General features: G+C 47.1%; 1 protein-coding gene and 1 long non-coding RNA gene across 2 annotated transcripts in view; one reads left to right on the top strand and one right to left on the bottom strand.

Annotated features, from left to right (window-relative positions):
* Positions 1-1,356: 1,356 nt before the first annotated feature.
* Positions 1,357-7,604, top strand: LOC129680419 (uncharacterized). Its single transcript, XR_008720685.1, has 3 exons — positions 1,357-1,841; positions 3,555-3,689; positions 6,603-7,604. It is a non-coding gene; the product is annotated as an uncharacterized LOC129680419 (long non-coding RNA).
* Positions 7,605-7,919: 315 nt separating this feature from the next.
* The window catches only part of Tac3 (tachykinin precursor 3), a 6,588-nt gene continuing 2,218 nt past the window's right edge, over positions 7,920-12,289 (bottom strand). Inside the window, exons 3-7 of the mRNA XM_055612065.1 lie at positions 11,257-11,359; positions 11,065-11,094; positions 10,421-10,474; positions 10,045-10,115; positions 7,920-8,123 (exon numbers count right to left, since the gene is read on the bottom strand). Of these exons, the coding sequence (XP_055468040.1) occupies positions 10,063-10,115; positions 10,421-10,474; positions 11,065-11,094; positions 11,257-11,359 (240 nt within the window). The 3' untranslated portion in view covers positions 7,920-8,123; positions 10,045-10,062. The remainder of the gene's footprint in view (positions 8,124-10,044; positions 10,116-10,420; positions 10,475-11,064; positions 11,095-11,256; positions 11,360-12,289) is intronic.

Here is a 12,289-nt window from a genome sequence, read left to right as displayed (position 1 = left end):
TAGAACTTGATCGCTGGCCTTTACCCTTCTTTTGAATCCTCTCATCAAATGTTCCTGCTCAAGACTAGCCATAAAACCAAAAGTTTCCCCCCTGCCTACATCCTTAGCAGCCTAGACACCCTAGTCTGGCTCCTCCACAGGGAAGAAACCCACCACCTTCCCATGAGTGAGTCTCTCCTCCTTGGGGAGAATGGGCAGCCAGGCATAACTCCTGGTGGAGGCACATGGCAGAATTTAATAATTCTTGGTGGATAAATGAGAAGGGGAGGGCGCGGATGTTGCTGACTGGTCTAAGCTGGTTTGGCTGTTCAGTAATTCTTTACTTTGGTGAGTGGTGTTTTCCTTCCCACTACCAGGTGGGAGATGACACTGAAAGCAAGTGGTGTGCTAAATGCACAAAATACATAGGCTTTATTAGCCAAGTCTGTCCTCTGGGAGACAAGGATGCTGCCCTTTGAACTGTCAGCAGCTACAATAGACACAGAGCAGCACAATAGGCCCATTGACCTCTGTGTTTAAGAAGCCCTGTCCCCTCCCTGATTTCTGGGAAAGGTCTTGTCTTCCTCCTCCTCTTTGCTAATTAGCTACAAATTAATGAGTTTCCTTATGACGTTCTCATATCTATTTAGTTTTCTTTGACCCTCCACCATCACCTTTCCCTTCCTCCATCTCCCTGTTCTCCATTCTTGCATAAACCCTTCCATTACTAGGATTCTTCCACTTTCAGATCCTCCTCACCAATCTCCCTTAAAGCTTTTTTTTGTTCTCTCCTGAGTGAGTCCCTTTCTAGTTTCCTTACCTCTCTGTACGCTCCCACTTAAATACAAATACATAGAAATTAGAAGGACCTACAAATAAGAGAAAATGTGTAATGTTTGTCTTTCTAAGCCTGGGTTACCTCTCTTAATGTACTCACCAATTCCATCCTTTTTTTTACTCAAAATGTCATAATTCTGCTTTTCTTTCCTGCTGGATAAAAGCTAATTGTATACAACATTTTCATTACCTGCCAGCTGATAGACTTCTATATTGATTCCATTCCCATGGTGTTGTGAGTAGAGAGAGCAAGCAATAACCACAAACAAAGTATTTCTACTAGGTCATGTGTTAATTCTATTTTTACTTTTTAAGAAACTTCCAGCCTGGAGGTCTACAGAGTGAGTTCTGTGGAGAACTGCTTGTTTTTCAGTCTGCTTTGTTGCTGAGTTTTCCCCAAAAGCATGTTTTCACCCTGACCTTCACCTGGAGACAGGGATAGGCAGGATGTTTTGCCAAGTTCACTTCCTTTTATTTATGTGAGGATCTCACAGACAAGTGGTCAGGTAAACAAGTTTGACTTCTCAATGAACCCCTTCATTTGTATCCAGGTGCTTTCCTCTGACTATAAAAAGTAATTGTGGAATAAAGCACGGGGGTGACAGTTTCTACTGGCAGCCTTCTCAAACTCATCTCGTGTGTGTGGGGGGGGGGTTATTTTTTTATTTTCTTTCAGTCCTCACTCCCCACTCAGGAACTGCTCAACTCTGCCTGGAAGAAGTGGCCACACCAGTTTACACTCCCCTAATGCTGGATGAGGGTGTGCAAGGGTATGTCTTCTTGCTGTATCTGCACTGCTGTCTTCATGGGATGGAGAGTGATGGAGAGTGGCAAGCCTCCTCGATGAATGAGCCTTCCACAACCCAAGTTGCAAGGACACCACCAGTGTGACTGTCAGACGCTTTACAGACCTGACAGTAGCCCACATGGAACAGGAGTTGGAAGCTGTGGCATCAAGTGCATGGTCATAATCCTGGGCAACTTGCCACACAACTGAGCCTCAGCTGTCCACCCAGGGAGGAACTGTGAGTAAAAGACATGTAGGTACTAACCCTGCACTGGCCTCTGAGTCCACAGAACTAGGGGTGGAGGTTGCTTGCTTGCAATTTTATATGGTTGGGGAAAACAGGATAAAGTTTACTATGGGCTGAGGACTTGGCGCAGTTGGTAGAATGCTTGCCTACCATGTGTGAGACTCTGGTTTCCATCCCCAGTGCCACCTAAGCCACTTGTGGTGTTGTGTATTTGTAATCCCAGAATTCAAGAGGTGAAGACAGAACTTGTTAGATGTGAAGGACACTCCACTTCCCAAGATTCCAAAAGGTAGTCCAAACATCCAGAAATTGGCTCCACCTGGCTATAGGAGGATCTCTGGCAGTTAGGTCAATATCAGCATTCCTCAGGGACTTGTGCAGCTTGTTCCCCTCTACCGAGAGAAGTAATTTCCCTTATCTTTGGCAGAAGGAACTAACGGCTATCTGTGCTGCCTGTCAGCATGCCAGAGAGCATGCTAGCCTCCAGGCGTCCCCAGTGTCACAAGTTCCTGTTACACATTTTAGGGTCCATGCTAGTGTCCTATCTCTTCTCCCCATATCCTCTACCCTAAATTCCCTCCCCCTGCTACTCATCTTCTTTATAGCCCTTCTAAATCTCTTCTCTGCTCCCCCACTGTTTCTTTCTCTCTCCCTTTCTCACTCTCACTCTCCCTCTCTCACTCTCACTCTCACTCTGTTCTATTCCTACTTCTCTCATGGCTAAGTCTGTTGGCTGTGTTCATTCTACCCCCGCCCTGCTCTGGATGCTTCCAGCTGCCTCTGTCTGTTGTGCTCTCTCTCCTCCCTCTCCCCCCTCACCCTCTTTCATATCTACAATAAAAACCTTCCCTTTAACCATACCATGTAACAGTCAATCATGTTGTCTATTTATATAAAAGTATCAGATAGTCAAGGTCATCCTCAGGTACATTGCAAATTTGAAGCTAGCCTGAGCTACACAAAAAGCCTGTCTCAGCTGTGGCACACACATTTAATCCCAGCACTCCAGAGGCAGAGGCAGGCAGATCTTTGTGAATTTGAAGCCAGCCTGATTTACAGAGCTAGTTCCAAGACAGCCAGGTTACACAAAGAAACCCTGTCTGGAAAAACAAACAAAAAGTCTGCCTATGCTGATACTCCACTGTGAGTTCCTAAAACCTGAAACCTGTGGAAGAGTTGGACAATGAGGAGAAGGTGAAGGAGTGAAAAAAGATCTCTTTCAAGTCCAACCTTTAATTCAGAGAGAGGCAAAATCTGAGGCATAGCATTCAGATAGGGGCCTTAATGACCTAGTACATGAAACTATGATAATCAGAGAATATTCTTTCTTTGAGGTGTTTGTATTGGGACTTTTCCTCTCTGGGTCAGATGAATTCAGCCTTGGTTTTGAGTTTGCAGCAGTATGAACTAACACTGGTGTAACTATGCCTGGCAGGGTCCTGCTCAGCTCACATTGCTTGGTATAGTGGGGTGTGCCCTGGATTCTTTGCAGAAAAAATCCCACCTGTTGCTGCTTTCTAGGGCTCTTTCTCTTTATTTCCCTTTCTGTGCCTTTTTACCTTGACTTCCTTACAACAAAACTCCTTGTCTCATAGCCATTGTTTCTGATTCACCGTCATGACCTCATCACTCCCTTTTCTCAAACTGCCTTCTAAACATTTATGTTTGTGCCTATATTTTATTGTTGCTGTTGTCCTTGGTCAGGGTTGCTGCTTTTCGCTGTGGGCTGTGGTTAACTTCGAAGAGTCAACTGGTAAAAGCTGAGAGTAAGCAGTTACTGAATGCTCTGTCCTGACTAAGATGTCTACAGTAAGCCCCTCCAGGACTCAGGGAATTGAGGTGAGATCAAAACAGGGGTTTTTTGTTTATTTGTTTGTTTAAGATTTTATTTTTAATTTACTTTATGTATGAGTGCTCTATCTGCATGTGTGCCTGCATGCCAGAAGAGGGCATCAGATTCTTGTATAGATGGTTGTAAGCCACTGTGTGGTTGCTGGGGATTGAACTCAGGACTTCTGGAGGAGAAGACAGTGTTCTTATCCACTAAGCCATCTCTCCAGCCCCCTAAGTTTTTTTGGTTGGTTGTTGGGGAGAGGGAGTTGGTTGATTGGTTGGTTTTGGTTTTTCAAGACAGAGTTCCTCTGTGTAACTTTGGCTGTCCTGGACTCATTTGTAGACCAGGCTAGCCTCAAACTCACAGCAATCTGCCTGCTTCTGTCTCCCCTACTGCTGGGATTACCTGGTGCACCACTGCACCAGGTGCCTGAAGTTCCTGTTTTAAGTGTCTGCAAAATAAGGTTTCTATTTGCAATTAAGAGTAAGGACCCGTTTCTTAGATCTGGTATAAACTGCTTGCAACCCCATTCACATAATGCAAGTTTTTACCATTGTTTCTGTCCTCACTGTATTTTTCTAACAATATATAACTGACAACCCTCTCATCCCTGTGAGCACGTTATCTCTCCAAGAGGCCAACAGGGGCTGCTCTCTCAAATTCCCACTTAGCCACTGCCAACCAGCTGGCCAATCCTGGGTGTACCCCAAAATACAGCTTACTTTTGAGAGAACCAGGCCTGACACCCGAAAGTCACCAGGAACTAGGCCTAAATGAGGTCACCCTAAAGTCATCAGGAACTAGTAACCCCATCCCAAGGTCACCAAGAACTAGGCCATAGGTCACCAGCTACAGAAACAAGGTCATAAGATTCCCTACCCAAGGAGTAGACCGAGGATAACCACAAGAGAAATACAGCATGACAAGGCAATTGTCCTCTTGAATTTTTCAGTATCTGGCTAGGTCTGCATAAGATTGGACTCATTAATTTCTGTCACGGTTGGTGGGGGGATCTTTCATGAGGTCGCATCCCTTTCCAGGGTATATAGGTATTGTCTTTCTTAGGGTGTGTATTGCTGTGGTAAAACACCATGACCAACAGCAACTTAAAGAGCAAAGAGTTTATTTGGCTTACAGTTTATGGTCTCTGAAAGGCAGACAAGGCAGGAACCTGGAGGCAGAAATTGAATCAGAGACCATGGAGGACCACGGCTTACTGGCTTGCTTCTTCTACTCTAGGACCTCCTGCCTAGGGGTAGAACCACCCACAGTGGGCTGGTCCCTCCCACATAGATCCTCAATGGGCAAATGACCCAAAGGCTGACCCATAGCCTGGTCTCCAGGAGCCATTTTCTCAGTTGAGGTTCTCTCAGGCGACTCAACCTTGTGACAAGAAACTAGCCAGCAGTTAAGAGTTGCTGGGTGGAGGACACCCACTCCCTGTAAGTTACCCTCTCTCATGCTCCTGTACATTACCTCTTACGCATACTTCTGTAAGTGAGCCTAATTAAATTAGGCTCACTAGACTTGAATGGAGTTATTTCTTTGGTCTGCCACTGGTGACTTATCTGGAGTGAAAAGATAAGTCTCCCACAAAAGTTCACACAACAGCCGTTGCAACCTGTTCTTATAGTTTGGGGTGGAGTACTTCACTTTGCTCTGCAATGGAAGAGTCACTTGAAGGTTGATGCTATCTATATTCCAACAGACAGCTCCAGTGCCCATAGCTGCACAAGGCAAGACAAGGCACAGGACTCGAAAGATCTGTTCAGCCTCTCACAGCTGCCTTAGTCTGTTGCAGGATATTTAATTACTGTACATACAAAACTTAATTGTTTTTGGCTTAGAAGAGCTCCCTGTAAGAGAGAGGAATTTTTTCCTCTGGACTTGCAGGAACAGAGCAGCAGCTAGCAGGACACAGATAAAACAGAATTCTAGGAAAGAACTAAGGAGCCCTCTTGGGTTTGGGGGAGCTCAAGAGAAAGGTAAACTATCTCAGAATGACACTGGTAAAAAGATTTCTAAAGAGCTAGCAATTGTAGAATCAGGCTTATAAATATGTATTTTATATATAGTTCAGAAAATAAAGTTACCTCCCTGAGCTAGCAGGTTTTTACCTCAGTTTACACCTCCCGTGTCTTTATTAGCACAAATATTAGACCATTTAGAAGGATAAATATTACGTTTGTCATCTTTGGAGTGTGGAGCCCAGTCAGCTTCCGCTGACAAACCACCTGGAAGGCGCAGACCAAAGTGTAGAGTATTTACTACTAGTGTTATTAAAGTAAATTACCACACAAGGGTACGTGTGCACAAGCTAAGAGGGGAAGACAGGGATGTCGTACAAGGAGAGGCCCTCTGTAGACCTCAATCTCCTTATCACAGGAGAGAGAGGGTCTCGATGTTCTTAGTACAGTAAATAGGAATTTGAGAATATGGGTGTGGTATCCAATGCCTGTCAACCCAGAATTTAGAAGACAGGGATTTGGGGAATTGAGACCCAGCCTGGGTTATATAGTGAATTCAAGGCCTGCCTGGACTGGGTTACAGAGTGATGAACGAGGGAGGGGAGAGGAGGGAGAGAAACTGATTCCCCCCTGAGATCCCAGCACTGTAATATTTGTTAGCCCCACCAGAGAGCAACCTCTCCACATTTATGTTCTACTTGGCCGACAACTGTCGCAGCTCAGCTGGTCTCCAGATTTGAGCAGAACTGACTCTTGGGGCTATCCCAGCCCTGATAAATTCTCACAGACCCTTAAGAACTGTCTTAAATACCATGCAGACAGCTCGTTTTGAAAGGTCTCACATGGATGACTTCTAGGGAATGGCTCTAGAATCTGGAGTGCAGTCACCTTTTTTCTAACATTTTTATTGATCATTTGGGAATTTCATACAATGCTTCCTATTCCTCCCAGGACCATTTCACCCTTGTGCCAGCCACCCAAAAAGAAGACATCAGTTACAGTCTGTGCTGCCCTCATTGGCGCACAGCCAGCCTCTCAGAGACTACTTAATCCTTTCCCACCCCACCTGCAGAAGCCAGCAACTGTGAAGAAATACACCTCAGCATCCATCACAATTCCTAAGGACCCTCCCCAACGACCTCCCATGGTCCCCCTTTCCTTGGGGTTGAGGGAGAGGTTGTCACAGAAGACTTCAATATCTCATTCTCAACTATAGCCCTCAACACCACTGAGTACAGTTACCTTCTTTTTTGGGGGTGGGGGTGTCGAGACACAGACAGGGCAGCCCTGGCTCCCCTAGGCTCCCTTTGTAGACCAGGCTGGCCTCAACTTAGAGATCCACATGCTTCTACCTGAGTGCTGGGATTACAGGCATGTGGCACCACAGTGGGCAGAGTGCAGTTGTTTTTTGACCTGCCTGTGAGAATGGGGATCTCTCTCTCTTTTCCCTGCATATACTGTGCAACTGTCAGTCAAAGGGGGACCCATTTGGAAACTAGAACTTCCTCTGAGGAGGAAGACCTGAAGACAGTAATAATCCCATGTAACCCCGGGGGAAACAGCCACAAAGCAATGGTTACCATCATGCCCAGATCCCACGCTAACATTTGGAGAGAGGAAAAAAGGTCTTTAGAAGCCCCCTACTTACAAAATGGGGGAGTTGTTAATTTAACTTTTCCATGCCCTGCCGAGAAACACAGACCAACCAATCAGAATGTCTGTTTCCTCTCTATCTGAAAATGGCTGTGAAGGTTTTCAGCTGTTAGGAACTATCCAGTTTGGGGGTGGTTTGGTTTTGGTTTCGTTTTCCTGAAACAGAGTCTCCCTTTGTGGTCAAGACTGGATCTTCCTGCCAGGGTTACAGATGTGTGCCCCCACACTGGGGCATAGCTTCTGTTCTTCTAATCAGCAAATGTGATGTTAATTGCAATTAATATGTATCCAAAATAAAGATGTGTCATTTAAATATCATGTTTAGTGTTTTTGTTTTGGTGTGGTGTGTGTGTGTGTGTGTGTGTGTGTGTGTGTGTGTGTGTGTGAGTGTGAGAAAAGTGGTTCATACACGTGGAGGTCAGAAGACAATCTTTGAGAGGCGATTCTCTCCTTTCATCGTCGTAGATTTCAGGGATTGAAACTCAGGTCATCAGGCCCATGTGGCAAGCAAGCCCCTTTACCTGCTGAACCATCTTGCAGGCCCTGTATCATATTTTTTGTGTATATGTATTTACGGAAAAGCCCACTCATTCACCAACCAATCTATCACTCCTTTATAAAATCCCTTTATTGTTGAAGAGGGGATATTGTATTTTTAATGCAGGACACATGCAGTGCCCATGGGAGCATTCATTTGTAACTTTCATGCTGAGTAGGAAAGTCTCCACAGGAGGGTCTCACAGGCAGGAAATGAGGAAAGGAAGCAGGAGAGCATGCAGTGGGCCCTGTGATGCAGTCCTGTTGTTCAGAAGTACAGCCCTAAAGACAAAAATAAACAAAACTTTAAAATCACATCTTCGTCCTACAAAATGCCCACTCTCTCACCCACTGAGGAAACACGGGCTGGCAACCTCTGCAGAAGGAAAAATTAACTCTAGTTGTCCCAGTATCCTTTGGGCTGAAAACTATCTGCGGGAGCAGGTGCTTGCCTCTTCCGTGATGCGATAAGCACTGAGTCATGGTCTGTGGAGTGCGTGCAGGAAGGTGAAGTGCCAGTTTATATCACCCAGTGCTCCCAGGAGGCTGGCACACACAGCCCATCCACAGCAACTGGCCCTGTCCCACTTAACTCAGTCTTCCCAGATGGGTTCTAAATGACTTTTCGTTTTCAGTAATTTCTTGTGAATGAAACAGGATAACAAAGTCATCTGTGTTGATCCACTTCTTCTAATCACCTTTAAATGCTAGCCCCCGTGGACTGTATGCCCCATGTGTGGCACCTAACAGGCTTAGAACACCATCGGTGGTGAGATTAGGAAGGCTGCAATTACTGTCTCAATCCCTCTGAAGGGGTTTGGATTCACCAGCAAATATTGAAAGTAGATTTCCACAATGCACTTGCTTTTAACCATTGGTATAAAATACTATGGTAAAATTGCACTGCAATTATCTTTATGGCCAGCGTATAACGCTACAGGAGAGTATATCACCCAAATATAGCTAGCCAAATAATTATCTGCCCATCGGCAGGCCTGAAATAACCATCTAATGAGAGCAAAATGATATGGTAAGCACCATGTAATCAGCAGGTATTACAGCCCTTCGTGCCCTCTCACCCAATAGTAAATAGGGGCCAGACCCAGTCCTAGGGAGGCATGAACAGGTGGTATCAGGAATCTTGGGTATCAGCTTCTTGGGTCTCAGACTGGCTACCCCAAGACCAGTGACCATCTTCCCAGAGCAAGGGGAGAGAGACCAGAGGCTGTGCAGGATTGCAGCAGCTTCCCAAATCCCTGATCATGCCTTGTCTTCCTTTTCTTTAGAGACCACAAAGAGGAAGGCATCAGTTGTTGCCATGGGTGGGTGGACGGTGTCAAGGCAGAAGCTTCTGTGTGTCTGACTAGACTTCCCTGAGGGACTTTCACACTGGTGGATGAGTGAGGAATCTCAGCCCACTCAGTCCTGAGGTCTGGCCTAGATGGCTTTTGGCAGTCAGATAAAAGCCAGCCAGGGGACACATAAGGACATTCTCTACCACCCTCCCTAACACCCAGCTCCCAGACCAGAGGAGCCATAGTAGAGATGACTCAGTAAGCTTTGTCTGTAGAACCACAACCTTGAGAGATTTTATCCCCATGCTTATATTCCAGATGGGGAGACTGAGGCCCAGCATCAAGTCCCTTGGCCACGGTGACACACGAAAGAAAGGAAGATCCAGGATTGAGTTTAGGCTGTGCTCTAATACAGTCTGCTGCACTGAGGAGCTAAGATGTGGTTTCCGGCTGTTTGATAGACTTTTATCGTCCCTGAATCTCTTCATAAATCACAACTGTCCCTGACTGTATTCTGAGGCTGTAGCTCTGTGCAGTTCAACCTGCTTAGTAGGCAAACATTTGGCTGTGAATCAGGCCTTCAGAGAATGAAAGATGACCTCACCGTCTTTTGTATAGATCACAAGAAGACTGTCCAAAACAACAGCTGACCACTGGAGGAGCTCCACAGGCCTCCTTTCCCTGTTTCCTACCATCCACTCTATCTGCTCATAATCATCAGAGTCCATGCCACCGGAGAAAGACAGCAGAGTGTGTATCTCTGGGCATCACTGTGCAAGACACTTGATGTGCTGGGCACTGGCGAGGTATCTGTGTTTTAGGGAAAAGGTGTATGCCTGGATAGCCTAAGAAAACTACAGCTGACAGCTCCAACCTCTCCCATCCCTGCCCCAGCCAATAGTGCTTACCTTTTCTGCACCGGGGGCCTATTTGAGGGTGCCGAAGCTGGGGGCATTCTCAGCCACATCAGTGGCAGTGTCTGGTGGTAAAGTAAGCAGCAGAGTTAGGACAGATTCTTGCCAATCAGTGAAGGGCTGGCCATAAAAGGCAGAGGTGAGGGATGGGGAGGAGACAGAGCCTTCTGTCCCTCTGTCAGCCAGGCAGGGCTGTCCTGCTCTGTGATCAGGGGGTGACTGACGGTGAGTGCATATCTGAGCTGACTGAGAAAGAAAGGGCCACAGACACTACAATTGAGAAAAAGCACATTTTCCTCTTTGGTGACATTGGAAGGCACTTTTGACGCATCCTTAGCAGTACCCAGACCCTCCTCCTGGTGTACCCTACCTGGATGGCTGCTCCTCTTGCCCATAAGTCCCACAAAGAAATCATGCATGTCACCTGAAAGAAAGGGCCAGTGTTGTCAACATACGTGTCAAGACTTCTGAGACTGGAATATTGGTTCCCTATCTCCAATTCTTGTCTGCACCCTTACCAGGTCTGTGTAGGATAGGCTTCCCTGGAACATGCTGTGTAGCCCAGGCTAGCCTTGCACTCTCCATCCTCTTTCTTAATCTCCTGAGTTCTGAAGTTACAAATGTGTCACCATATCTTTGTCTCGTTGGAGCCTGAACTCCTCAGCCATCAGGTGTATGCCCATCTCTCTGCCCATCTTCTCTTTTCACACACACACCCACATCTCATCTATTCCCTCACACAGCAGGCGCCTGGCTTAGAATCTTCATTGTCACCAGGAGAGTCTCTTAGTTCCCAGACAATGAAGGATGATCCCCCATGCCCCTCACACCTGTGTTTTCGTTTTCCTTGTTCCCCTGTGCCATGGCCCGCCTGGAAAGACTGGCTAAGCAGATGCAGCTGGCGTATTGTCTGCACCAGCTGAGAAGAGGCCAGCCAAAATGGCCCATCCCCCCAACCCATGCCTGCAGAACTTTGGGCAACTGGTCAGCACTCAAAGGCAACAAGCTACTCACGTTTCTGTGGAAGTGATGTCTCCTTGGGTCCTGTGAAGGTGGCAAGTGTGTAAAAGAGAGGAATTCAAGTCACTGCCTTCATCAACACAGACAACCCCCATCTCCCTCCCTCCCACACAAAGCAATTTCCCAGGCTGGTCTAATCTTCAGACCTCTGCCCCTTGCCCTTCCCTCTCTAGAGCCTCCTCCTACCTGTGCTAGCCTTGCTCAGCACTTTGAGCAATCCTTCCAGAGAGACTGAGCGGTTGTAGAGTCTCCGGAGCAGGGATGGGGGCAGCTGGGAGAGAGCAGAGTCCTTGGAGGGAGAGAAAGAAGCAAAGAGCTGAGAGACAGGTCCGCACCCCACCCACAAAACAGCTTTACCCCAAACTCACCCTGAAAGAGAAATGGATGCATAAAGTGTGGCATGCGGGCCAGCAGCAGCAGCAACAGCAGCAGCAGCAGCATGTTAGACATGTAATCTCACTGGAGACCTCCTGGACAGGACCTGAATCTGAACGTGACTCTATAGTGCTGACATACAGGGTGAAGTTTGGAGCCCTGTGGAGGCTTCTGGTGACTGACCTGTTGGCCTGACTGCCTAGACTGACTTCCTGGGATGCTGACCATGCTGTGTCCCAAAGCCAAGGGTGACTGTCTCCTCTCCCCCCACCCATCAGCTCCTGCAGCATCTCAGTGACAAAGCCACAGGTTCAGAAACCAGCTTGTTCAGACGTGCGGTTAGTCCACCGATGGAGCCATGAATTCCCCACACCCAGGAAAGGCCCATGACACCTGTGCCCCATGACTGAGTCAGGGGCAGGACTTGGTCCTGAGGTCAGGTGGCAGAGGGCTGCCAGGGTGCACATACAAATGTGACACTCCCTACTCCATGCTGTGCCCATGGATGATTCTCTCCCGCTTTCTTCACAGTCTTTCATTTGCTCTTTGCTACAGCTTCATGCATTCTGGTTTTTGTTCTCTCTTCCCTTTCCACCCTGGATGTAGAATTTCAGGAAGGCTGCCTGCTCGGAATGATGGCCCTTCTCCTGCCCCTGCAAAAGAACCTCAGACTCCAGAGCTGCTGCACTGCAAAAGCACTAGATATCCTCAGGATTTTTTTTTTTTTTAAAGCAGCTCGGGCACAGCAGGGTGGGTGGGTACATGCCATGCATGCAGTAAACTAGAGCCCAGAGAAATGCTGCTGCTGCTGCTGCTGCTGCTGCTGCTGCTGCTGCTGCTGCTG

This window comes from Psammomys obesus, unplaced genomic scaffold (assembly GCF_907164565.1).
Source record: "Psammomys obesus unplaced genomic scaffold, mPsaObe1.curated_primary_1811, whole genome shotgun sequence".
NCBI classification, from domain to species: domain Eukaryota; kingdom Metazoa; phylum Chordata; class Mammalia; order Rodentia; family Muridae; genus Psammomys; species Psammomys obesus.
The sequence above is the reverse complement of the archived record's forward strand: the minus strand, read 5'-3'. Positions and strand labels throughout refer to the sequence as shown.